Below are 27496 nucleotides of genomic sequence, written 5' to 3'. Positions count from 1 at the left end.
GCGTCAAGGCAAAGGTGAACAAAGTTAAAACAACCTGAACAGGTGATCAACTAAACCACTCGCACCTTTTTACTTTCTCTGTCATTTAAGCACACCCGTTGCCATGGCAACCTCTTGCGCTCGACCAGTGATTACGTTAAAAACGCAACATTCAGTCCGTTATGATATCAGGTTTTCAGGCTTGATATTTATTTTGCGATCATTAATAAGCTCCCTGAACACAGCGGTGGCTGATTAGTTAATTTTAAACTCCTGCTCTGTTATTTATTTTGGTAATGGAACAGAAACGCACACAATTGCGCAACACCTTATTGAAACAATAATCACTGAGATTATTATTATTGTTGGATCATTAATTTGAACACGTTTTGTTGATTTTTGTTGTTGTCCTTTAATAAAGTTATGAACGTTTTACAACGCCTTTACAAGAGATGTTGTAAAGCTCTGGGCTTTACAACACAAAGTATTGTAAAGCCAAGAGCATTGCAAGAGTTTCTTTTTCAATGGTGGAATAGTTCATCTGGTGAGTTTTGAACTTAGCAGAAAAGTAACTTGGAATGGCACACTCCATCCTCACCATCTGGGATACTGAAAAAAGTGGTCAGGGTTCACAAAGGCAGAGAGGTCAGATGCTCTCAAGATTAAAGAAACTTGCCAACATCCCTTATGCAGATCTAACTTGGTAATGAATGCAGCAGGACAAAAAAACTATCAATACAGTCTTTCATCCCAGAGAGAGGAAATGAGTCAGGACTGTAACAGCATTTAGTTTACGAAAATCAGTACAAACTGGTAAGGTACTGTTACTCTAGTTTAATTAACTCTTGAAGGTTTGACAGAATTAAAGTGATCTTCTATGGTTAGTTGAACATCTTGATGTTGGCCTAAATATGTTGTAATTTTTGTAATTTTCCTATAAACTAAAATATTGATGTTTGTGATTCACCAAAACTCATAATTACTTCAAAAATGTACATCGTTTGGTTTTTCACCCATGAAGGTTGCCATTTTTCACTGATGGGTTGATGATGTCATAAAGTCCACTCTAAACTGGAATCTACAGAGAAAACAGAGGAAGGCTAACTTCATCTGAGTAGTTGTTTAATATGTTGCGTTTGATCTGTGTAATTTTACATAATGCCATGTTAGAATGGCCCTTAGAGGCTGGAGGAAGTAGGACACTTGAGGCAGAGAAACGGTGCAATCCCACTGGGTGTTTATTCACCAACATTTAACAGACAAACAACCCTGTTTACAGCAGCCTAGGGTCTCAGCAGCAACACTAACCAATGTGGCCAACATGCAGCCTTTTATAGTTGCTGGCTGTTCCAATTCAAAAACCCACCAAGAAACAGGGTAAAACAAAATACATACACACCAAGAAAAGTTTGACAAACTAACAAAATCTTCAGAATAATATACATTACCAAATGTTATTCATTTTAATCATCTCTAAAAACCAATTTCTGTCAATATAAATATAAATCAAACATTAAATATATAAAATGTGTAGCTCTGCTGCTCCCCCTCTTCCATCTGCTTTGGTCTCTTCTGGAACCTTTAAAAGGTGCTCAGGCACCCGGGGAATCTTTTAGCCTGAACACCCTGCAGAGGAAGAGACAGAGGTAAGCCACACCCACACAAAGCCTTCAACATTTCAAACAATCACTATACTTATATTATCCCTTTGTTTGTTGTATTTTAACAGGTTGCCATCAGTTTCAGTTGAGATGCCACTGCATAAAAACACACAATCAATAAAATACTTCAATCTGTTTCATTTATCATTCAACATGCCTTTCTTTTATCATTTAACACACATTTTCAGTGTTGTACAGCCAAAGTAATGAAGACCTTCATTACATGCCACACTGTGTCACTGTTGGCTGTAATTAAAAAAAAGAAAAGGGGAAAAAAGTGAAGCGAATCTGGATGACATCATACGGAGCCCTCAGGGACATGGGGATTCTTTTTTCTTTTGCGTTACCTCACAAAACTTTGTTCCTTCGCAATACAGTATTGCTTACAGCATAATTGTATACTGTAAGCCTATCTTACGGAGGCCGAAGTACTTTCTGGTTTAATACAAGGTTATGTGCGGTTTTTCCATGAATGTTAATATCTTTGTGAAATATCTGAAGTTTTATATCTTTTTCTTTAGTATAGAACTGCACCTCAAATCTATGATATAAACAGAAACTTTCCGTAAATAGGAAAAAAATAAAAATACATATAAACTATTTGGACTATTTCTGTGTTATCGCAGTGTAATCGGTCATCTGACAGTTTGGATTGTGTCCATTGTGCTGGTCTGAGTGGTTGAAAATGCCGTTTCCATGTGGTTTCATCTCAACCTTACACAAACAAAACACGCAGTTAAATCAAGTTTCAATCAGTTTTTTACAGCAAAGAGTTAATTATAATATGTTTTCACTCCTTCTCTGTAAAACTCATGAATGAAATGAGTAACTATTGATATGACAGGAGCATGTGGTTTTGACACTTGGGTGGTGGGTGTGGGCGTGACGTCACCAGGTATGAATGGGAAAGTTACTGGCCTGCTGGCTTTGTGTGTATGACGAAGCAGCACTTGTGCGTTGATTGGCCTAGTCAGTCTGTGTCGCAGTCCTTGTAAAGTTTGAAGCATAAAAATCAAAATGAAATAAATCCATAATTGTGACAGAACAAAGAAGTGGCCCGGAGATGATTGACACAAGCGTCGAACAGATGAGATTCCCCGAGTTAACCCAGTGCGGCCCTCAGCACCTAATCTGTGCTGTGCCCTGGACTTTGACAGAACACAGTCATTCATACCAGCAGAACTGAGAAAGGCTCTAACAGGTGGTCGTTACCTTAAGGAGCCAAAAATAGCCTCTACGGCTAGGCTACATGACTTTTTTAATGCTGCTCCGGTTTAAGGGGAAATGCTGTTTATGACATAGCGATATAAATCATGTGGTGTTCAGGCAAAGTTGGTAATTTGATCAACACGTCAGGAGGGAAGAGGTATGGGTCGGTTTTTAAGCTAACCGTTTCAGGATTCTGTAAATGTGTATGTATGTATCAGTGACGTGCGGTCAGGGGAGGCAGAGCCTCACCTGTCATCATGGAAAAATAATATATAATAAAATTATTTATAAAGATATTTTTACCCTGTGGTTTGTACTATAAAGTACCTATTTTTCATTTAATTTAACCAAATCTGATGATCTTTTTCTTCAAAATCGCTGGATTTTCGCATTTTCCCATTCAAATGCTCAGAAGCGAAGCCGGTGAGGCAGCAGCGAGCTGAGCCTCACCTGGGATTACACAACCTCATGCTAACTGCACTGGTTGCCATTCTATGAGAGCATGCTCCTCCTGTCTGAACGTCGCCAATAAAATGGTTAAAAACATTTAATGTATGAACAGATTTTCCATAATTTAGCTTATGTATTTAATGTACTGTGTTTTTATTGTCACCAACTGTGTGTGTAACGTGTTTCGTGTGCTGAGGAGCGATCAGAGAACAGATTCGAGGTGAGGCAGGCAGTTCTCTTGCCTTATGGCAGGGGGCGCTCATGAACCCAGACATTGTGACTCCACGTCTGCAGAGTAAGAGACAGTAACAGCGATCTAGCCATACAGAAGCTGCACTGATAGAAAGCGAGAAAGACGTGGTTTTGAGTTGTACTTTAACAGTTTCTCCTTTTGCTGTTAAGCACAGCATGAAATTGATAATATCTACATGTCTAAGTTTGATTGAGATAACGGAATTATTCTGTGGCGGCGCGGCTAAGCATCACATGTTAAAGAATAGTCTTTTTGCCCTTCAGCATTGTACACATGCGCAAAATTTCCTTATGTAAACAATAACATGCTACATTTGTAAATCCGATTATAATTAAGGCGGTGCCTCACCAGCAATGAACCTCACTGCACGTCACTGGTATGTATGTATAAATATATGTATAGTTGTTAGCAGAATCACTTTTCGGCACAACGTTCAACGTGACAGCATGAGACTCTCAGTTTGGCTTTCGTGTTGTTGAAGGACACACCCTTTATTGTACACGAGTGTGTTAAATTAGACAGGTCACGTGATGTGACACACAATAATCCAATAATGATAAAAACAACAACAAATGAGAGCAAAAAAACATTCATAATGTCAACAATAGTCGTCTATGAGCCCAACCAGGTGTGTTACATTCACAGACAAATTAACTTGACTCCAACAAGTAAAAACCATGAATAAACTGACAAAAACAACTTTAGCTGCTCAGTTCAATACTCCCTATTGTACATCATGGTGCTTCGAATAATTAAGTGACGTGGTTGCAAAGGGTCAGTTATTGGGTATGCTTTTGTCATAAATTCTGATTGAACCTAAACAATGTAATATTATCTGGAAGTAATCTGACTAATGGCTCAAGGCGCCTTGCTGACGTCAAAGCTTCAAATAAATGCAAATCAGCCTGATTAAAATAACCATACTAATGCGTGTGTGTTGATAACTATATGTGGTGCACCTAAAAATGGCACTACAGTTATTTGATCATTTGCAGTTTGGCATGTTCATCTGTCTTTTTTTTATAGTGCTTTCCTGAGGTGGGGACAGGAGCGGTAATGGCGACGCGGAACCTTTGCTTGGGGGGCGTTGCTTCCAGGTTGGTTTTGGGATGAACTTCCGGTTTGTCTCAAATGCAATCTGGATGTTAACAACACCGGTGGTCGTCATTGCTGACTCCTTGTTTATTTCCTCTTCAGGTCAGTATGCCTCTCCTTGGGCTGCCACCTTATCGTGGTGGAGGGGTTTGAGTGTCCCAATGATCCTAGGAGCTATGCTGTCTAGGGCTTTATGCCCCTGGTAGGGTCACCCAAGGCAGACAGGTCCTAGGTGAGAAACCAGACAAAGCGCAGCCCGAAGACCCCTTATGATGGACACAAACTTTGGACTTGGTTTTCCCTCGCCCGGACGCGGGTCACCGGGGCCCCACTCTGGAGCCAGGCCTGGAGATGGGGCACGATGGCGAGCGCCTGGTTGCCGGGCTTTTACCCACGGAGCCCAACCGGGCTCAGCCTGAAGAGGAGACATGGGTACCCCTTCCGATGGGAACACCACCTGTCCGAGGGGCCAAAGGGGTCGGGTGCATTGTGCTATGGGCGGCAGCCGAGGGAGGGTACCCTGGCGGTCTGATCCTCGGCTGCAGAAGCTCTTGGGACGTGGAACGTCACCTCTCTGGTGGGGAAACAACCGGAGCTAGTGTGTGAGGCTGAGAGGTTCCGGCTAGAAATAGTCGGCCTCACCTCGACACATGGCTCTGGTTCTGGAACCAGTCTCCTTGAGAGGGGCTGGACGTACTTCCACTCTGGAGTTGCCCACGGTGAGAGGCGCCGGGCTGGGGTGGGCATACTTGTTGCCCCCCATCTGGGCACCTGTACGTTGGTGTTCACCCCGGTGAACGAGAGGGTAGCCTCCCTCCGCCTACGGGTGGGGGAATGGGTTCTGACTGTTGTTTGTGCTTACGGGCCGAACGGCAGTTCAGATTACCCACCCTTCTTGGAGTCCTTAGAGGGGGTACTGGAGAGTGCCCCTCCTGGGGACTCCCTTGTTCTACTGGGGGACTTCAACGCTCACGTGGGCAATGACAGTGAGACCTGGAGAGGCGTGGTTGGGAGGAACGGCCCCCCTGATCTGAACCCAAGCGGTGTTCTGTTGTTGGACTTCTGTGCTCGTCACGGATTGTCCATCACGAACACCATGTTCAGGCATAAGGGCGTCCATATGTGCACTTGGCACCAGGACGCCCTAGGCCACAGTTCGATGATTGACTTTGTCATCGTCTCATCGGATTTGCGGCCGTATGTCTTGGACACTCGGGTGAAGAGAGGTGTGGAGTTGTCCACTGACCACTACCTGGTGGTGAGTTGGCTCCGGTGGTGGGGGAGGAAGCCGGTCAGAGTCATTGAGTCTGAGTGGACCATGTTCCGTATGTGATCCACAAAGTACATTTTATAAAAACCTGATTGTCGAGTTTGAAGAAGATTCTACATTAAATGCATTACAACCCCTTTTTCCATATAATTACCCTTCCCGAACCACAGTAGATGCGATATTTAGTGTTACTTCTCTCACTTCAGAGTATGCAGCCTCAGTGAGTAGCAGCAGCCCTCCCATAGACTACATTGATGAGCTGAAGAACATGGCTAAACGAAGTGGAAAACGGTTTGAGGAGGTCCTGAAAGGTGTGATGGATCAAATCAGCACACATTTGGAGAGAACAGGAGGTGATGATGGTGGTGATGAGGAGGAGGAGGAAGAAAAAAAAGATGACATCCTCAACTTCGCACAACCTGTGCAAAGTCAGCAGATGTTGCCAACTGTGCCTCAAGCCCCTCCAACCCATTCGTCCACTGGCCGGCAGGGAGCGCCACCTGGACCCAGCCACTCAATTACACCACCAATCCAGAGGGTTCCTTTGTCAAGGAATGACCTTATTCCACAGGACGTTCAAAGAGTTGTGGTGGAGTATGTTGTAAAAAATAGTGACTTTTCCACATCTTCACTTAGACTCCGCTCATTTTCAGGAAAAATTCCTAAACCAAGCAATGAAGCGGACTATGATTCATGGCGATCTCAAATCGAACTGTTACTTGCTGATCCCAGCCTTTCTAGATTACATGTTAATCGGCGAATTGTTGAAAGTTTGTTGTCACCAGCTGCAGATTTGATTAAATGTTTGAGCCCTGGTGCATCTCCTTCCACTCTTCTTCAAGTCCTTGATTCAGCTTTTCAGACAGTAGAAGATGGAGAGGAGCTTTTTGCTCAGTTTTTGAACATTTTTCAGAATCCTGGAGAGCGGCCATCTTCCTATCTCCAGCGACTGCAGCTTACCCTCAGCACAGTAATAAAAAGAGGAGGAATATTACCAAGAGACAAAGACATACATTTACTTAAGCAGTTCTGCCGTGGATGCTGGGACAACTCAGTCATCTCCAAGTTGCAGCTTGAGGAGAAAAAAAGCAATCCTCCCCCATTTTCTGAACTCTTGTTGTCACTCCGGACAGAAGAGGACAGACAAATTGCTAAAGAATCTCTAATGAGAAAGCACATTCATTCATCTAAACAAAAAGTGACCATTCAGTCTCAGAATACCTGCTCTTGTGGTCATGACACAGTTAATGAAGAACTGAAAGAACTAAAAAAGCAGATTCAACAACTCCAACGGCAGATGTCTTCCTTCATGTCCAGAAAGACACCTGTTAATGCAAAATCAGAAATACAACAGACCAAGTCTAAGCCAAGGACCAACTACACCTCACCTCAGACCGCTGGAAGACCAAAGCCAGGGTACTATTTTAACTGTGGTGAGGGTGGTCATGCTTCTTCCCAATGTAGCAGCAAAGCAAATCCAAGCCTTGTGGAACAAATGAAGAAACAGCTTCGTCAGAAACAACAAGCGTGGGATGAGGAAAAGTCAAGTCAGCAGTTAAACTAAATGCAGTTCCTGCTGAGGGACATCCAGGAGCTGCAACCATCAGCTGTCCCGAAACCCACTTTGAATCGCATGTTGTATTACCTAAGGGTCTCATCGGTACAAAGAGCATGGGCCAAATCCAAATAAAGGGTACAAACTTCAGCTGCCTCCTTGACAGTGGGTCGCAAGTTACTACCGTACCACATTCATTTTATAATACCCACCTCTTTGACCATGAAATCATGTCTCTGAACAATCTGTTGGAAGTTGAGGGCGCCAATGGCCAAAATGTACCATACCTTGGGTACATTGAATTAAATTTGACTTTTCCACCTGAATTTCTTGGCTCACCAATTGAAGTGGACACCCTAGCTTTGGTGGTCCCAGACACCAAAACCACACATCCACTTTTACTGGTAGGCACAAATGCCCTTGACATTGCCTACAAGAAGCACCTTGAGAGCCAGTCTACCACTTTTAAACCAACTGCCTTTGGGTATCAAGCTGTCTTGAAAATTCTGCAGCACAGGCATATGCAAAACTCACCTGAACATCCAGTTGTTTTAACTCTGCAGCCTGATCAGCCACAAACCATATTATCTGGCCAAACTGTTGTCCTTGAGGGATGTTTGACCACACGGCTATTGAGGGAAGAGAAGGTGGTTGTTGTTGAACACCCAGCCTCTTCCTGTCTGCCTGGGGGACTTATGGTTAAAGCCTGTCTCATTAACATACCTCAACATCGGCCTTGTTACCTGCCAGTTGTAGTAACTAATGAGTCAGACCATCCAGTTGTCATCCCGGCGAGAGCAGCCATTGCAGAGATTGCCGCATTAGAGTCTGTTATCTCCAAAGAGCACAGTGTTAAAGTCCATGACAAGCCTGCGGAGCCATTAACATCTCAGCTTCAATACAATTTTGGAGAATCGCCTCTAACACCACAATGGAAAAGTCGGATCATTTCAAAGCTCAACAGCATACCAGACGTCTTTGCCAAACATGACCTAGATTTTGGTCGAACAGACAAGGTGAAACATCAAATAAAATTGTCTGACCCTACACCGTTCAAACAAAGACCACGCCCTATACATCCACAGGATGTTGATGCTGTGAGAAAACATCTTCAAGAACTGCTTGATTCTGGAATAATCCGTGAGTCAGAATCTCCATTTGCTTCACCCATTGTGGTGGTGCGCAAGAAAAATGGCTCTGTACGCCTCTGTATTGATTATCGGAAACTTAACATACAAACCATTAAAGATGCTTATGCCCTTCCGAAGCTAGAAGATGCGTTTACTGCACTGGCAGGCTCTAAATGGTTCTCTGTGCTGGACCTAAAATCTGGGTATTACCAGATAGAAATTGAAGAAGCTGACAAGAACAAAACAGCCTTTGTTTGTCCTTTAGGCTTCTGGGAATTTAATCGTATGCCACAGGGAGTGACCAATGCTCCAAGCACTTTTCAACGACTCATGGAAAAATGTATGGGTGAGCTCAATCTGAAAGAAGTTCTGGTTTTTATTGATGATTTGATCATCTTTGCACCAACTCTTGAAGAACATGAAGAAAGATTGATGAAAGTTCTAAACAAATTAAAGGACTTTGGACTAAAACTGTCCATTGAAAAATGTGTGTTCTTCCAAACTGCAGTGAAGTATCTTGGCCATGTTGTGTCCAAGGACGGTGTGGAGACGGATCCCGATAAAATTTCCAGCCTCGCATCTTGGCCAATGCCAAAGAATTTGAAGGAACTGAGATCGTTCCTGGGATTTGCAGGATATTATCGGCGATTTGTGAAGGACTATTCTACAATCGTCAAGCCGTTACATGACCTTACTGCTGGCTACCCACCTAGCTGAAAGAAACTAAAACCTATGCTGAAACCCCAGAACTATTTCAACCCAAAAGAGCCTTTTGCTGAACGATGGACTGAATCCTGTCAGCATGCATTTCAAACCATTATCGAAAAACTAACTACTCCCGTACTTGTATTTGCAGATCCTCGCAAGCCATACACTCTCCATACTGATGCCAGTTCCGCAGGCCTTGGAGCAGTGCTATATCAAGAACATGATGGCAAAAATCGAGTTGTAGCTTATGCAAGTAGAGGTCTGTCCAGAAGTGAATCAAACTACCCAGCACATAAATTAGAATTTCTGGCACTAAAATGGGCAGTTACTGAAAAGCACACAATTCACTGTGGTCACAGACAGCAATCCGCTGACCTACCTTTTGACATCAGCTAAACTTGATGCTACAAGTTATAGATGGCTCTCTGCTCTGTCCACATTTACCTTCAAGATTGTTTACAGAGCAGGAAAACAGAATGCGGATGCTGATGGGCTGTCACGACGACCCCATCTTGAAATGCCTGATGATCTTAGATCCTGCAAAGAAAGGGAGAGAGTGTTAAAGTTCGTTCAACATCATCTCGAGGAACCAGGTTGCACCTCGATTGACCAGCACATGGTTGAAGCCATCTGTGACCGCCAACTGGTGCTCAGCTCAAGCAATGACCATGCCCTTGTTCTCTCTTTGTCTGCCCATGTGGAAAGCCTACCTGACAGTTACACAAATGACATCCAATTTGCCACCTCTGTTCTGCCCCAGTTCTCCACTGCTGATCTTGCTGCCAAACAGCGATCTGATCCCATCATCCAACATGTGATTGCTCAGCTTGAGAGAGGGGAATCTCCACCACCATCGCTGAGGGATGAACTTCCAGATCTGCCACTCCTGTTGAGAGAAGTAAATAAACTGGAGCTCCGTAACAACCTTCTTCTCAGGAGACGGCAAGTGGGAAGCAGTGTTGCCTATCAGCTAGTGTTACCAGAGGAGTGTCGGCATATGGTGATGGTTCAGCTTCATGATCATATGGGCCACCTTGGGATCGAGAGGACATTGGACTTGATTCGTTCCCGTTTTTTTTGGCCACAAATGTCCACTGATGTTTACAACAAAATCAAGACCTGTGAACGATGTGTAAACAGGAAAACTTTACCAGAACGGGCTGCACCTCTCGTTAACATCAAGACTTCAAGACCTCTAGAGCTAGTGTGCATGGACTTCCTGTCTCTGGAGCCAGACCGCAGAGTGAAAGATATTCTTGTGATTACAGATCACTTCACAAAATATGCTGTCGCTGTTCCAACACCAAATCAGAAAGCTCGAACTGTTGCTAAATGCTTGTGGGAAAATTTCTTTGTCCACTATGGCATTCCAGAGAGGCTACACAGTGACCAAGGACCAGATTTTGAGTCCCGTACCATCAAAGAACTTTGTGAAATTGCTGGCATCCATAAAGGAAGGACAACTCCTTATCATCCCAGAGGTAACCCTGTAGAAAGATTTAATCGCACATTGCTTAATATGGTGGGGATATTAAGTGAGCAGAATAAGTCTCGATGGAAAGATTTTGTAAAACCACTTGTTCACGCATACAATTGCACTAAGAATGATATCACTGGGTTTTCTCCATACGAACTAATGTTTGGTCGCCAACCTCGTCTTCCCATAGATGTGGCTTTTGGGTTACCACTGGAAGAAGACACCTCCACCTCTCACCTGCAATATGTCCAAAGACTGAAAACGCACCTGCAAGACAGCTATCAGTTGGCTGCAGAGAACTCTGAGAAGGTGATGTCCCGCAACAAGACCTCTTTTGATCGGCATATCACCATTTCAGAACTTGCCAAAGGAGACAGGGTCCTTGTTAGAAACGTCAGACTGAGAGGAAAGCACAAATTGGCTGACAAATGGGAACCTGACATATATGTAGTGGTGAAGAGGGCTGACAACCTCCCTGTTTACACTGTAAAACCAGAGAACCAGGATAAACCACTCAGAACACTCCATCGTGATCTTTTGTTGCCTTGTAATTACCTAGCTGAACAGAGCCCTGTAAAAAACTTACCTGTGAAGAGGAAAAGGCACCTGCCTGTGAACTTACCTGACCCTGACGATGAAGATGCATCAGAAGATGAGATCATCTCACCTTTGTATGATCCCTCGTCCTTTGAGCCTGTGAAATTCATCATTGTTGTTAATTCACCATTACCTCCTGTCCAGCAACCTGTTCCACCTGCAGACCTACCTGAAGTTCCTGATCAGCCCCCATCCTCTGCTGCAGAAGAGGATTTGGAGCAGGAACTTCCAGTTGTTACAGAGGAATCAAGGAAACTTCAACCTGTGGACAGAGAGACGGTAAACATCAGTTCAAAAATTAATGATTCCGCAGGAGATGCTGCTGGAGATCCTGCTGCTGAGGGAGGTCCTGTTCCTGAGCCTGTCGCTCCAGAGCCCTCCACCAATAATATGGAACCAGAAGTGGACTTAATTGTTCAAACAGAACCATCAAGCTCCGTAACAGAAACATCGAGCCCCAAAACAGAACCACCTTTGCGGTGGTCAACCCGAGCAAGAAGACCACCGGAACGGTTACAGTACTCCCAACTTGGTCACCCGCTGTTGAAGAGTATTCAGTTGTTGTTTCATGGGCTGACCACTGCATTTACACATGCTCTTCAAGAGACTGAGGAGGATGAACACATGACTGTTCCTGGTATTATCCAGCCAGCCATCCAGACTCAACCTGGTCCATGTACGGGGACGTGCATGGGATCAGGGGGGGAACATGTAACCCACGTGACCGCCATGACACACCCACCTTCCCTTTAAGCTCTGGGATCCTCATGTGTATTTCCGGGTTTCCACTATGCTGCTGCTCACTGTTGGTCGTGGCGTCGATTGTTCATAAAACAATCAAGTTCTCCAAATCAACACATCTCTAAACAATTTCATCCCTAAAACTTGAGGATCTGCGGTGAGTTGTTTAATACCATCTGAACTTGACGTGGTATCTGCAATACTAGCGCCGCTAATGCAGCCGCTGCAATACTCACCAGGTTGGGATTCGTTGACGCCTCGTTTACATTCTGATGAGAACAAGTTAACATAGGATCCACCTCCTCAGACAATCCGTTACTTGACGGTCAGGTTTTTTTTCCCCCCTACATCGACTTACTTGGTGACGGAGGATGGCGAGCTACCCACACACCACCTAGTGGAAAACCGACTGACACTTTCCACACAGGACATAAACAAAACTCCAAGGGAGTATTTAAAGGAAAAAGACTATTCTCCCTTTGCTATCGGACTTCTTTTGAACTACATTTGGTTTTGAAGTATCACTGATTATTATTTATTTGATTGGTTTATCTGTTTTTTCTTTGTTTCTTTTGAACAATTTATTTTTGTTTCGTTGTTGCTGTTATTATTATTATTATTATTATTATTATTATTATTATTATTATTATTATTATTATTATTTCCACTGCAATAAATAGCAATATAAATCAACCTCTTTGCATCAGTTGCATCAATTATCCACCCAATCTTGACTCCATGCCGTACCTACTTCTGATTGTACAAAGTGGTTAACACTAAGCCTTGCAGTCAGACCTGCGCATTTATAAAGAGCGTTACACGTACCTCCATTGCCGAGGCGGCCTATCGGAGCTGCGGCTGCAAGGTTGTTGGTGCCTGTCGCGGCGGCAACCCTCGAACCCGTTGGTAGACACCTTCGGTGAGGGATGCTGTCAAGCTGAAGAAGGAGTCCTACCGGGCCTTTTTGGCCTGTGGGTCTCCAGAAGCAGCTGATGGGTACCGGCAGGCGAAACGGCATGCGGCTCGGGTTGTCGCTGAGGCAAAAACTCGGGCGTGGGAGGAGTTTCAAGAGGCCATGGAGACAGACTTCCGCATGGCTTCGAGGCGATTCTGGTCCACCATCCGGCGTCTCAGGAGAGGGAAGCAGTGCAGCACCAACACTGTTTATAGTGGGGATGGTGTGCTGCTGACCTCAACTCGGGAGGTTGTGGGCCGGTGGGCGGAATACTTCGAAGACCTCCTCAATCCCACAAACATGCCTTCAGTTGAGGAAGCTTAGCCCGGGGACTCTGGGTTGGGCTCTCCAATCTCTGGGGACGAGGTTACCGAGGTGGTCAAAAAGCTCCTCGGTGGCAGGGCCCCGGGGGTGGATGAGATCCGCCCGGAGTTCCTTAAGGCTCTGGATGTTGCAGGGTTGTGTTGGCTTACACGACTCTGCAATATCGCATGGACATCGGGGGCAGTTCCGCTGGATTGGCAGACTGGGGTGGTGGTCCCCCTGTTTAAAAAGGGGGACCGGAGGGTGTGCTAAAATTACAGTATCGACTTGGAACAACCCAACTTAGAAGGAATTATCTTCGGAAAACAGCACGAAGACTTTGGAAAAGGAGTAAATTGGATAACGAGCGACACGTCGAGTAGGAGACGGCTCGTTAACAGATGCGGTGGAAAGTGGACAGCTGCGGCTGAAGTACGTGAGTAAAAAAAAAAAGACAAGCCTTTTGTGACTCGGTGGAATTACGAAGTGGAACGGTATGTGCTGTTGACATTATTATCCTTAAGACGTAGAAGCGTAGCTCGTTATGGACGAACGAGACTGTGAAAAACGAACAATAAAAATGGCCGAGAAGGCTGCAGAAGAACATAAATCTAAGATAATCCAAGCACGCAGGACCAAGCTAGCCCACGTGTCAAGCTTGAAGAAGCAAATTGAACAGTTAATGGAAAATGACGCAAACGTTGATGCTGTAAAAAATAAGCTTCGTGTGGATTTTAGCGGCTTGCAAGAAGAGTTTAAAGAGCTCAACTCTGGTCTGCAGAAAGTTATGGATGACGAAGAATACATGAAAGATCAAAAAGACTGGTTCAGACCGAAGCATGATGATATGGATGACTTCTTTTGGAGTTGTGAAAGATGGATGAAAGACGTGTTGAATCGAGCTGAGCAGGCCGAGGAGTGTGACAAACAGATAACACCTGCAGATAGCAGGTCTGTGACATCTAGGCGGACAAGCAGACACAAAAGTAGTTCCTCATCACAATGTGGAAGTTCAGTCTCATCATCTTCATCAGTGAGATTAAAAGCAGAATTAGAACGAGCTGCTTTAAAGGCAAAGGCTGCTGCTTTACAGGAAGAGCTAGAACTTGAAAAGGAAGAAGCAGAGTGGCATGCAGAGCAAAATTTCAAGAAGATTCAATTGGAGGCTCAAGAAAAGCAACGAGAAGCAGAGTTTGAAGCTCAGCAAAAGATTTTTGAAGCTGCTTTAAGGGCAAGGAAAGAAAGACATGCAATGCAAACAGCATTAGCAGAATCCAATGCTAAAATGGAGATTTTGCAGAAATACGAAAATGTTCAAGAAGACAACAGCATTTTTCAAGCTGATCAAAAAGACGGTGAAGAAGATATAAAACCTATATTGCAGCTACCCTCACAGAACACATTAAAATCAGCCAGCTTTAAACACACTGCTCCAGCTGCACACGTTCAAATGGCTACATCTGCACCAGAAGTTGAACCTAGAGATCAGCATGGGCCAGTACTGGACGGGCTTTGCCAAGCTATCTCACAACAAGGCCATGTCACAGAGTACTTGGTGAAGAACCATAAGGCATCACTTCTTCTACATCTCACCATACCAGTATTTAACGGAGAACCGTTGGAATACAGATCTTTTATTGGAGCCATCGAACATGAAATCGAGAGTCGTACCGATAATGATTGTGATCGACTTCAGTTTTTGCTGCAATACACAAGTGGACAACCTCATGAGTTGGTTAAGAGCTGCATTCATATGGAACCTTCAACAGGATATGCTAAAGCTAAACAGATGTTAAAGGAGTTCTTTGGAGATGACTTCAAGATTTCAGAGGGCCTACATTAAAGAGGCTTTGGATTGGCCAGCAATTAAACCAGAAGATGGACATGCTCTTCAGTCCTTTGCACTTTTTCTCACTGGCTGCTCTAACACAATGATAGATATTAGCTATCTGGAAGACTTGGACAACACAGCTAATATAAAGTCTTTGGCAAATAAACTGCCATACAGGCTCAAAGAATCATGGAGAAAGGCTGCCTGTGACCTGCAAGAAAAAAAAAATTCCCTTCTCACCCTCCGCGGGTGGTCTGTTTCATCCTCTGAGCTCGGGTCCTCTACCAGAGGCCTGGGAGCTTGAGGGTTCTGCGCAGTATCTTGGCTGTGCCTAGAACTGCACATTTCTGGACTGAGATGTCTGATGTTGTTCCTGGGATCTGTTTGAGCCACTGCTCCAGTTTGGGGGTGACTGCCCCGAGGGCCCCGATGACCACAGGCACCACTGTGGTCTTCACCTTCCAGGTCTTTTCCAGTTCCTCCCTGAGGCCCTGGTATTTCTCCAATTTCTCATGCTCCTTTCTCCTGATGTTGTAATCACTTGGTATTGCTACATCCACCACAACGGCTTTCCTCTGTTCTTTATCCACCACCACAATGTCCGGTTGGTTCGCCATTACCATCTTGTCTGTCTGGATCTGGAAGTCCCACAGGATCTTAGCTCGGTCATTCTCCAGAGATCAAAGTGGGGGTGTTCCCCACTTTGATCTCGGGGCTTCCAGTCCATATTCTGCACAGATGTTCCTGTACACTATGCCCGCCACTTGGTTATGTCGTTCCATGTACGCTTTCCCTGCCAGCATCTTGCACCCTGCTATTATGTGCTGGACTGTCTCAGGGGCCTCCTTGCACAACCTACACCTTGGGTCTTGTCTGGTGTGGTAGATCTGAGCCTCTATTGCTCTGGTGTTTAGGGCCTGTTCCTGGGCGGCCAGGATGAGAGCCTCTGTGCTGTCCTTGAGTCCAGCTTTCTCCAGCCATTGGTAGGTTTTCCTGACATCAGCCACTTCAGTTATTTGTCGGTGGTACATCCCATGTAGGGGCTTGTCCTCCCATGATGGTACTTCCAGCACCTTGTCTTCTGTTCCCCATTGCCTGAGACATTCGCTGAGCACATCGTCCGTTGAGGCTTTGTCCTTGATGTATTTATGGATCTTGGATGTTTCATCCTGGACAGTGGCTCTCACACTCACTAGTCCTCTGCCTCCTTCCTTACGGCTCGTGTACAGTCTCAGGGTGCTGGATTTGGGGTGGAACCCTCCATGCATGGTTAGTAGCTTCCTAGTCTTAACATCCGTGGCCTTCATCTCTTCCATTGGCCAGCTAATTATTCCGGCAGGGTATCTGATTACTGGTAAGGCATAGCTGTTTATTGCACGGATCTTGTTCTTGCCATTGAGCTGGCTTCTCAGGACTTGCCTTATTCATTGGAGGTATTTGGCTGTGGCTCCTTTCCTTGTGACCTCATCGAGGTTGCCATTTGCTTGTGGTATTCCCAGGTACTTGTAGCTGTGCTCTATGTCTGCTATTGTTCCTCCTGGGACTGAGACCCCTTCTGTGTGGGCGACCTTCCCTCTCTTTGTAACCATCCGACCACACTTCTCTAGTCCGAATGACATCCCAATGTCAGTGCTGTAGATCCTGGTGGTGTGGATCAGTGAGTCGATGTCTCGCTCGCTCTTGGCGTACAGCTTGATGTCATCCATGTAGAGGAGGTGACTGATCGTGGCCCCATTCTTGAGTCGGTATCCATAGCCAGTGTTGTTGATGATTTGGCTGAGAGGGTTCAGGCCTATGCAGAACAGCAGTGGGGACAGAGCATCTCCTTGGTATATGCCACATTTGATGGACACTTGTGCAAGTGGTTTGCAGTTGGCTTCAAGGGTGGTTTTCCACAGCCCCATCGAGTTTGCAATGAAGGCTCTTAGAGTCCTATTGATGTTGTACATCTCTAAGCATTCAATGATCCAAGTGTGTGGTATTGAGTCATAGGCTTTCTTGTAATCAATCCAAGCGGTACACAGGTTGGTGTGTCGGGTTTTGCAGTCTCGGGCGACTGTGTGGTCTACAAGGAGTTGGTGTTTGGCTCCTCTGCTATTTATGCCTATGCCCTTCTGTGCCTTGCTCATGTATGTATCCATGTGCCTGCTTATCTTAGCCGCTATGATGCCTGACATGAGCTTCCATGTTGTAGAGAGACAGGTTATTGGCCGATAGTTGGATGGGACTGAACCCTTCGAGGGTTCCTTCTGTATCAGGATTGTGCGCCCTTCAGTTAACCATTCAGGGTGAGTCCCATTTTGTAGAAGCTGGTTCAGTTGAGCTGCCAGTCGCTCATGGAGGTCAGTGAGTTTCTTAAGCCAGTAGGCATGGATCATGCTGTCCAGTTTTTCATACCCGAGACTCTGTCTTGGACATCTGCCACAGTGATGGTTACCGGGGCTTGTTCCGAGAGGTTGCTCTGTCCTCTCGTAGAGAGGTTAGCCACTGTGCATTGCTGTTGTGAGACGCCTCCCTTTCCCAAATGCCTTTCCAGTATTGTTCAGTCTCCAGCCTGGGTGGGTCTGCTCTGTTGTTATTACCCTGCCATTGAGAGTACACTTTAGCTGGTTGGGTGGCGAAGAGCCGGTTAATCCTCCTGGCTTCATTCTCTCTCGTGTATCTCTTTAGGCAGCTGGCCAAGGCTTGGAGCCTTTGTTTGGCAGTTTCGAGTGCTTCAGGTATGGGCATCTGGGCTTCTTGATCTTTTCATTGCACCCCTTTGGAGCTCTGACTCACTTCCCTCCTTGATCTTAGCCTCTAACCGTCTTTTCCATGGTGGGTATTGGGTCTCATGGTTGCTCTTATAACCAAGCATCTCTCTCTCAGGTCAGTTGCTGCCTCGTTCAGCTCAGATGGTTGGTTCATTACTGGGGCTACATACCCAGTCTCTGGGCGGGGAGTCGTAGTTGACTCCCTTCTGACCTGGCATCCTGGCTCCTTCCCGTAGCACTTGTGTCGTACCTCGTCAATCTCAAGTTGTGACAGCAGTTGCCGTTTGCGGATGTTGGAACACTGAGCTACTAGTTGTTTGGCAGTTAGTGTTGACTGGGGATGTCGAGCTAACCATTCCTCCCACAGTCTTTGCATGTAGCCCCTCTGACTAGGATTACTTGAGTAGTAGCATTCCAACAGATCCATGTTTTCACCTCTCGCCCATTTCCGTCTTGTTCCAGTAGCCCACTTTTCATCAGGGTGCTCTGGTTCCCCAGCACCTGACGCAGACCTTGTTTGACCGGGCAACGTCTGAGCCGGCATGTCGTGCTTATTTGTGTCTCCCATGGTATGAGGTAGGCTATATAGCTCCAAGGGTCTTGCCTAAGGACCCACACTGACAGCTCAATGTCACCGTTGAAGACTGGTGACTTACCTATTGAGCTATACATATCTGTGACCTGCAAGATATATATATATATATATATATATATATATATATATATATATTATATATATATTGCCTCCCAGTGAAGGAGACGTCTATAAAGATGCCAAACAACAGAGTAGTTGCAGTGCAACGTGCACTGAATTTACGTAAGAGGTTTTCAAAGGACATTAAGTTTCATGGAGAGTGTGTTGGATTTATCAATGATCTGCTCAAGAGAGGCTTTGCAGTGAAACTTGACAGTAATATCTGTGGCCCAGAGGGAAGAACATGGTATCTTCCTCATCATGGGGTTAGACATCCAACCAAGCAGAAACTGTGAGTCGTCTTTGACTGCGGAGCAAGCTTTCAAGGAACAGCATTGAACCAATAACTATTGCAGGCGCCGGACCTTACAAGCTCTCTGGTAGGTGTTCTTGTGAGATTCCATCAAGAGCCCGTGGCGGTTATGGCGGATGTTGAGGCCATGTTCCACCAAGTTAGAGTCTGCAGTGAGGACACAGATCTCCTTAGGTTTCTCTGGTGGCCTGAGGGGAACTATGACATGGATCTGGTCGAACACAAGATGTTAGTGCACATTTTTGGTGCAACATCATCACCAAACGTTGCTACCTATGCACTTCAAAGGTGTGCTACAGATTTTGCAGATGAATTTACTGAGGAGACGGTCAAAACAGTGCAGAAATTTTTTTACGTAGATGACTGTCTTAAGTCAGTTTCTGATGAAGACAAAGCCATCACACTATGTGCTGAGTTAAGAAGCATGTTGAAAAAAGGAGGTTTTCGACTGACCAAATGGTCAAGTAACAGCAGGAAGGTGCTCAGTTCAATTCCAGAAGAGGAAAAGGCACAAGGATTTAAAAGTCTGGACTTAGATGAAGACCATCTGCCGATGGAAATAACATTGGGCATCCAGTGGTGTACTGAATCAGATCAGTTCAGGTTCAAGATCAACCCCAAAGATCGACCACACACTAGGAGAGGTCTGCTTTCCTTGGTCAGCTTCATCTTTGACCCTTTGGGATTTCTTGCTCCAGTAATACTTCCAGCAAAAAGAATTCTACAGGATTTATGTCGGCAGAAGTATAGCTGGGATGAAGATCTACCAGACGATGTTGTAAAAATCTGGAAAAGTTGGATTTCAAGTCTGTCTCTGCTCGAGAAGTTTGGAATCAACCGATGTGTCAAGTCAAAGCAGTTTGGTGTGCCAGTGTACGCACAACTTCATCACTTTGCTGATGCGAGTGAAGATGCCTATGGAACAGCAAGTTACCTTCTGCTGCGCTCTGAAACTGGGGAAACTCAATGCACATTGATCATGGCCAAGACAAGGGTTGCACCTTTAAAGTCACCAACCATCCCAAGAATGGAATTGACGGCTGCCACAGTTGCAACAAAGATGGACACACTGATTCAGTCAATCAGCTGTGGGACATCTGCTGCCTAGTCAAAGTATCATGGGCCTCTTGATTTAAAAGGAGACAAACCAGTACAGAGCCTCTCTGCTCCTGCAAGTCACACTTCTTGGATGAACACTCACTACTGCAAGCAGCTGTTAGAAATGAAATCTTTGTGTATCTATTGTGTAGTTAATATCTATATGTATCTATTAATAAATGAATTGATGTGTAGAGTTCTGTAAAAACTATTGTAAATAGCTTCTCTTGAGTAATTCTACATATGTGTAACTTTTACATTTAAATTGCTTCTTTTTGTAAATTTTACACATCTGACAACGAAGTATGTGGAGGAGAGGAAATGCTCAAATTAAAGCTGCCATTGTGGAACAAAGACATAAGGTTTGTGGCTGTTTCTTGCAAACATCTATGTAATAATTATATTAAACACTGTACTTTTAATTATCACAGTTAACAATTTAAGTCACTGATGGAGAAAATGTATCTACAAAAGGCATATCAATGTTATTTCAACATTATGTACTCAGAAGAGATATGCCGACCAGGTTTTTTCCTGCCGATTCCGATCACGGCCGATCACCGATACCGATCACATAATTTTTTATTTTTTTTAATCATAAACACTATCGGTTACATTATGTGGAAAAAGGAACCATGAATTCACCTTAATTTAGACAAACACTTGTTTTTAATAACTTTTTCCAAGAAAAAATATAGGCATTGTGCAAATTGTACTGCTATCAGTAATACTATCTTTAACAGACTGAAAACATATGGAGGCTCTGAAGAGGCTAAATAATGCAAAGAGCCAAAATAAAACCTCTCAACATTGCCAAAAAATTAAAGTATAAAACTTTACATTCAAAGGCAAATACAGGATCCATTACAATAAACAATCCAGTTACTGAATGAAAACTTCCTGATAGCATGGCGGCTAGCTGATTACTGCTAGTTCTGATTGGCTGTTTCTGACTGAGCAGAGTAATTATGCAGAGCAGGGAGATCGATTATTTTTTTTAGAGATTATCTGTCTCATGTTAGGACAGCGAAAGTTTTAATACGTATGTAAAATGTATTTTTCTAGGTTAGATGCTGCAGCTTTAAGCAGAGGTTCGGTGTGAGAGTCACTACCAGGTGGAGCAGAAGCGGCGCTACGGTACGCTGCTACCGTAGCGTAGCAGCGGTTCAACAGCGAGAGCAGAACCAGCGTCTTACATCGCAGCTCCAAGACTTAAATAATTTTGCGGGTTATTTGTTTAGCTTTCTGACCGTCATGCTAATCCGGGTGAGTGTTTGTAGCTGTGCGCTGCTTTACCTGCTATCTGATCCTCCATATGTCTTTTTTACAGCAGTGAGCCTTGATGTAGCCAAACTCTGTCAAGTATGGCATTGTTTTTATGTCATGTTAAATTTGTTGTGTTGATGCATTTTGACCTGCTTCACCCCACGTGCTTCAATTTTCCGCTTGTAACAAATCCTCGTATAAACGAGAAATGCACACGCTCAAAAGAGTTTTTTGCCTTGTTTTTTATACAAATTTTGAAATAAGTATGATTGCATAATCAACGCTAGAAAAACGATTTGATTGAAGTAAAAAGAAAGATAGGACACGTCAGCTTCCTGAAGCGGTTACGAGTTGTCCGCTAAAATTCAACATCTAGCCAAATATAAGGGATCAGAGCCAATTATAAATCCAAGAAAAAGTGAATGTCCCAACATGCACTGCACTCCCATTTAATAACTAATCATCTATTTTCCTGGAATCATGGCATTTTAACAGTTACTCTTTAATTTTTTACAAATAAACAACCCCGCCCCAAATCTATACCCCACTCTATGCATCAACCAAAAGGAGATATTTCGTCAATAATAATAATCCATTGAAAAGTCCATAATTAGTCCATCAAAAATAAAGTTCCGTTCGCACAAAAAGAACCAACAACGTTGGGGCCCAAAAACTTCATCAGTCTCTGTGCACACAAAAAACAATGAAAAAAAACATGGAAGGGCCCCCCGGACGGTGTTTGTGTACCCGGGCGGTTCCCTTGGTCAGCCTTGGAGCGCGAGCACATCGTGTCCGGTCATCGCCCCGTGTGGCTTTATCTTGCTTCCAGAAGGCTTGATTCCTTCAGTAGTTGATCAGGCAACGCTTTTCCTCCAACAATCAGGTATCCCCGGGCTAATTTATCGAGCTCCCCGGTCCATCGCTTGTTCCTTTTATAAGTTCCGGTAAAAGTTGTGACCCAGATATTTTTTACTCCGTGGACTTTTACAAATACAATACATACATGCAAGATATCCTTATGTACATATCAATACAGAAAAAAATATGGGTATTTCATTAACCCATGTTTTATTCTCGGAGGTTACCTTTTTTTTTTCCAGGATACTTTATTTCATTGTGATGTCACACACTGCAACACGCAAACTTCCCCATTCACTCAGTGCGTTATAGTTCCACATCGCTTAGGATTTGTTGCTGCGTGTTTGCGCAGAGTGAAGGAAAGAGGAGACCAGCTGCACAGGCAGGCTGAGAAATGAGATGCAGGTGATCAGTTTGTGTGATCGGCAACAAGAGACCGTGATCGGCGATCACCGATCATACACTTTTTCACGGAAATCGGCCGATTTTGATCGGTGGCCGATCGATCGGCACATAATGTACTCAGGGTTTACAATTTAAGAAGACATCCATGTAGGAACCTTGACGGGTTCCAGTCTGCAGTGGATGACAGAGACGATGCTATACTGTAGTGAGCAGTTTGAAGCAGAAGTCCCACCATGTGATCCACAGGGTTTTCCCAGCTGAGCACAAACTTCATGCACTTTGTTTCCACAGGCACAACAGCAGAATCAAGTGTAACCTGTTAAAAGGGATATAAAGTTGTTATTCCTATTGTAGCCGGGGCATATTGTCCCCCCGAATGTGTGCTGCTGCGCCCTCTTCCTCTTGTCCATATATGTGTGACCAGCAGGTGGAGATATCTCTAAAAAAGTAACAAGACACACCAGAACACAGATTTAACAGTGTACAATACTTTATTAAACAATTATCTAAAAGTTCTTTTTAAAACACTTCTTTTAAAATCCAAGGCATCGGGCTCACTACTTGGTCGCCGGAACCAAAGAAAAAGGGAACACACAAGAAGGGACAGACAAGATGAGGTTGTTCCAAAAAAACAAGCAAACCATGCAAATGCAACAAAATAAAGCAAGAAAACAAAAGAACATGCAACACAAAAGAAACACAGCACTCAACAGAAACAAATGAATACTTCAACAAACGGTAAAAGAAAATACTTCAAATGATGGAACAAGTTGTCGTCTCTCCAAGTGCCCTTCTATGGGGGCCAGAGGAGTAATGCCCCGCCCACCAGCCTGCCCAATCCACAACAGGCTCAGCGGAGAGCGGCCAGAACAAACAGTGATAAGACAAAGCAGCAGAGCGTCCAAAGCACTGCAACTCCCAACACTCAGTTGCCCAGGGATGGAGACACAGCCTACACCAGGAGGGAGCAGATCAGCAGACGAGGGCTAGACAGAAGCCACACATCACAACAACCTCCAGCCGCGGCCGGCAACGCCAGCAGAGCCGCAAACATCAGATGAGCTCATCAAACACCGCCAACATGTAGCCGCCAATTGTGCAGACAGTGGAGGAAACAAGGGCACACACACACCTCGCAGCGACTTACCCAGCTTTAAAGGCATCTGCCCCGCCCACCAATCAGTGGCGCGCCTCTCGCCACACCCGACGCAAAGCGTGGGGGAGGGTGAAACACCATCCCACCACATATGGAAGACGCTGTAACGGAGCGCAGCTGGCTTGTTAGGGAGACAGGAAATCGGCATTTACATTTAAAAGCAGGTAGATCGCTGAGGAGATCAGATGCAGGCTGATGACTCGTACAGAGGTTAGTTTAGAATTTATTAGTGATGGACAAATGAAGCCTCATGAAGCAATGAAGCTTTCCAGCCTTTTGCTTTGCAAAAAGGTTCATTACTTCATTCATGACTCACTAGTGACACCTGCTGGTGAAACTGTAACAGCCTTGTCACTCAGTTGGATCATACTTCCAAAAACTACTAAATGCAATATTGTCACAATGTTTTCATCAAACTCATGTTTAGTAACAGGAGAATCAATGAAACCATATTTAATTGTCATATGTTTTAATTATTAAAATGATTTGTAGCCAATCTAATCCTGGTTTATGTTGAACGTCAGTGGTTGTGTTGGGTTTTCTTTTATGCCAGATTTAACAATAAAGACATTTGATGTTTTAGTGTCTTGGGAGTGCAGACTCACTTTTTCTTGAATTTCTAATTGGCTCTGATCCCTTATATTTGGATAGATGTTGAATTTTAGTTCTGCAACAGGATTAAATCTGTTTCTGCTGTGAAAGACTGATATATCTTTGCTAATCAAACTGCAAATAATAGTAGAACTTTGCAGAAGGTGAGAAATTGGGAGTTGGAGGGTTAATTATTATCTAAGAATAATTTTATTGTGAGGATAATCTCAAAATATTCCCAGATGTCAGAGATTTTCCTCTTACTGGCTTCATTTCAGACAATTAATCAAGTTTACTTCTGTAGCACATTTCAGCAACAATGCAGTTCAGAAAATCACAAAAATATAAAGTCATAAAAAACATATTCTACAATTGAGAAAAGCAGTAACAGACATTACATTTTGATGAGTGCCATCATCAATACACATCAAATATGTTGGTCAATGTTCATTTTATTTTGGCCACTGAAGACAAATATTCTCCTCTGATGCGAGACCAAAAGGACAACAACCCATGATGCAGCGCGGCTCATCGCGCTTTTATTTTGAAAACCGACACGCAAAATGAAGCAGTCACGTGACCCATGCAATGCGAGGCCTCGTTTGTTGCCAGTCACGTGGTTTTCAGCAAGACAACACAAGCCTCGAAGCGGGGCTTCATCGGACACGCCCCCTTTTTACTCGGTACCTCGAAGCCTGGATTCAGATGGTCCATCACTAGAATTTATGTCTGATTCCTCCACTGATTGTTATAGGAAACGCACTTTACAGAGTGACGTCAAGACGCCGTTTACTGGTTTCACTTTAGAGAAAATAAGAGCCGTTTCTTATGATTATCTGTCTGCTTAATGTTCTTGTCTAACTTGATTTCTTTTGTGTGAAGGTTGGCCTGCTACTGTTTCAGTTTTTGATTTGTTTCAATTTCATTTTTGTTGTTTTAGTTTACTTATTTTTAGATGGTTATTGTTGATTAAAATAACTTTTCTTGTTTTGGTTTTGTTTAGGGAAAGAGAGTTTCTATTGTCGCCTCCTGGCTTGTTTTAAACTGGGTCCTAATGCTGTTTTATTTAGATTGAGACCAGTGGGAGGGAGTTTTTCTTTTCTTTGCTGTTTTCACCAGGGATTTTTGTGTGAGTGTGTTTTTGTTGGTGAACACTTTGGTGCATTTAGTTGTATTTGTATTTTCTTTATTGTTCCTCCCTCAAACAGTTTAATTTCATCTAATTGGGTTTTAATTATTTTTCAGCTTTAAGGATCCCAGGGCCAGCATAGACTCCCACCTTTAGAGTGGTCACTTGGTAGGATAAAATAAATTGACTATTTTTGCTCATAAATTTGTGCATTCAATAAACTGTTTGTAATCTGCAGCAGTGCCTCTGTCCATTTTTACAAACTTATCTGTGTGATCTGGTAAAAAGAGGATCTAGAGCTGTACCCAAGGTCACACTATGTTATAATTTTTCTACTGCCAAGTCTACAACCGCAGGAAAACAAAGTATAAGAAACTTAACCTTCTAATCATAACTTTTGATAAATATTCATTGGAGAAATGTGGAGTTAATTAGCTTATTTATAGATTTCTCCAATTAAACGTTAAATGGAGTTAACTTGTTAATTTAGGTTCAGGAGCAGGACCACGCCTCAAACCACACCTCCAATTTCCTAAACAGCCCATATATACCCCGCTCGAGTGCCGTTCCACGCTTGTTACATAGTTCGTCAACCGACTACGTTGCTTGTCAACAAAAAAGTTCTACTCACAATGGAAGACGCTCTTTCTCTCCAGCCCGACCACTCCGACTCGGATGACCTCTTCGATCCGTCTCCAGCTGCCTCAACCTCTCCCGCCATCTCATTCTTCTCTCCACCCCCCCTTCTCCTCCTCAGCTCTCCCAACCTCCATAACTGCCACGACCTCTGGTTCTTTTCAAGCCGCGGTAAACCCAGCCCAGTATAGCGCAGCAGGATTTTCTTCCTCATTCCCCTCTCCACTCCCCTCTAACCTTTTTCCTTCCATTCCCTCTCTCTCAAATACCTTACCCCTACCTCTCCCCCCTTCTAACACTCTCCCTAACGTTAATCATAATTTTAATCTCGCTACAGCAGTTCCTCCAGCTCAGTCATCCAATAACGTACCACGGCCCTCACCCATTTCCCCTTCCCTTTGCCAGCAAGTCCTGAATGGTAATTATGTCGATCTAGCACTTCTCCTTCAACCTTCTCCGATCTGTTTTAGAGAAATCAATACAAACCAAGGTCCCATGCAACTTAGCAATTCTTTAAGTTACCATTCCAAAGACCTCACACCCGTCAAATTTGCTCTCGCTTTTCTCTTTACAGAGACACAATTTGCGCAATCTTTCCAGACCGCAGAGCTGAATTCGACAACTATCTCTCCTTATTTCTTGACATGGCCCTACGGTTCGGGGGCACCGGGTTTTATCAATTTCACATTCTCTTCGCCAACCAAGCAGCAGGTCGCTTGCAACAGTTCAACCTAGGCACTTACTGGGGTTCTCTTGATTCCGAATTATACTGCCGCATTTTCGCCGCCCGCGCTTCTCTCTCCTGCAATCTTTGCGGTGCTCCATCTCACCCAGCCACAGCCTGTACATCTATCATCCCTCTCCACTCTCGCCCTCTTCCTCGCGCTTTTTCTACAGGTGAAAGCTCTCGAAACCGCTCTCAAGCATCACCCAGACAGGGATTTTGTTAACTTTCTCATTAACGGCTTCACTCACGGTTTCCACCCGGGCATAGAAATTATTACAGATTCCACCTACCAATGTCACAATCTTCAATCCGCTCTCTCAGATCCCGACACGGTCGACTCTCTCCTCACCGAAGAAGTTCAAAAAGGGTTCATTATAGGCCCCTTTTCTAGGTCACCTTTCCCTAATTTCCGCGTTAGCCCCATTGGCATCGCCACTCGCAAATATTCAGGTGTAAAAAAAAAAAAAAAAAGGCTAATCATAGATCTTTCAGCCCCCCCTCACGGCTCTCATGTTCCCAGTATCAATAGCATCATTCCGTTTCCCGACTTCTCCATGAAATACGCAACCATAGATTCGGTCAGCAGGTCGCAGCGCCTGGCTCTCCAAAGCCGACATCACCAGCGCTTTCAAAGTTCTACCTATTCACCCGACTCC

At 44.2% G+C, this 27496-nt stretch overlaps 1 protein-coding gene across 1 annotated transcript in view; it reads right to left on the bottom strand.

The window, feature by feature from the left end:
* Nucleotides 1-1194: 1194 nt before the first annotated feature.
* The window catches only part of slc6a20 (solute carrier family 6 member 20), an 88055-nt gene continuing 61753 nt past the window's right edge, over nucleotides 1195-27496 (bottom strand). The window contains exon 10 of the mRNA XM_081616974.1: nucleotides 1195-1605. Coding sequence (XP_081473100.1) covers nucleotides 1592-1605 — 14 coding nt within the window. The 3' untranslated portion in view covers nucleotides 1195-1591. The remainder of the gene's footprint in view (nucleotides 1606-27496) is intronic.

This window comes from Poecilia reticulata, chromosome 16 (assembly GCF_904066995.2).
Source record: "Poecilia reticulata chromosome 16, P_reticulata-male-v2, whole genome shotgun sequence".
NCBI classification, from domain to species: domain Eukaryota; kingdom Metazoa; phylum Chordata; class Actinopteri; order Cyprinodontiformes; family Poeciliidae; genus Poecilia; species Poecilia reticulata.
The sequence above is the reverse complement of the archived record's forward strand: the minus strand, read 5'-3'. Positions and strand labels throughout refer to the sequence as shown.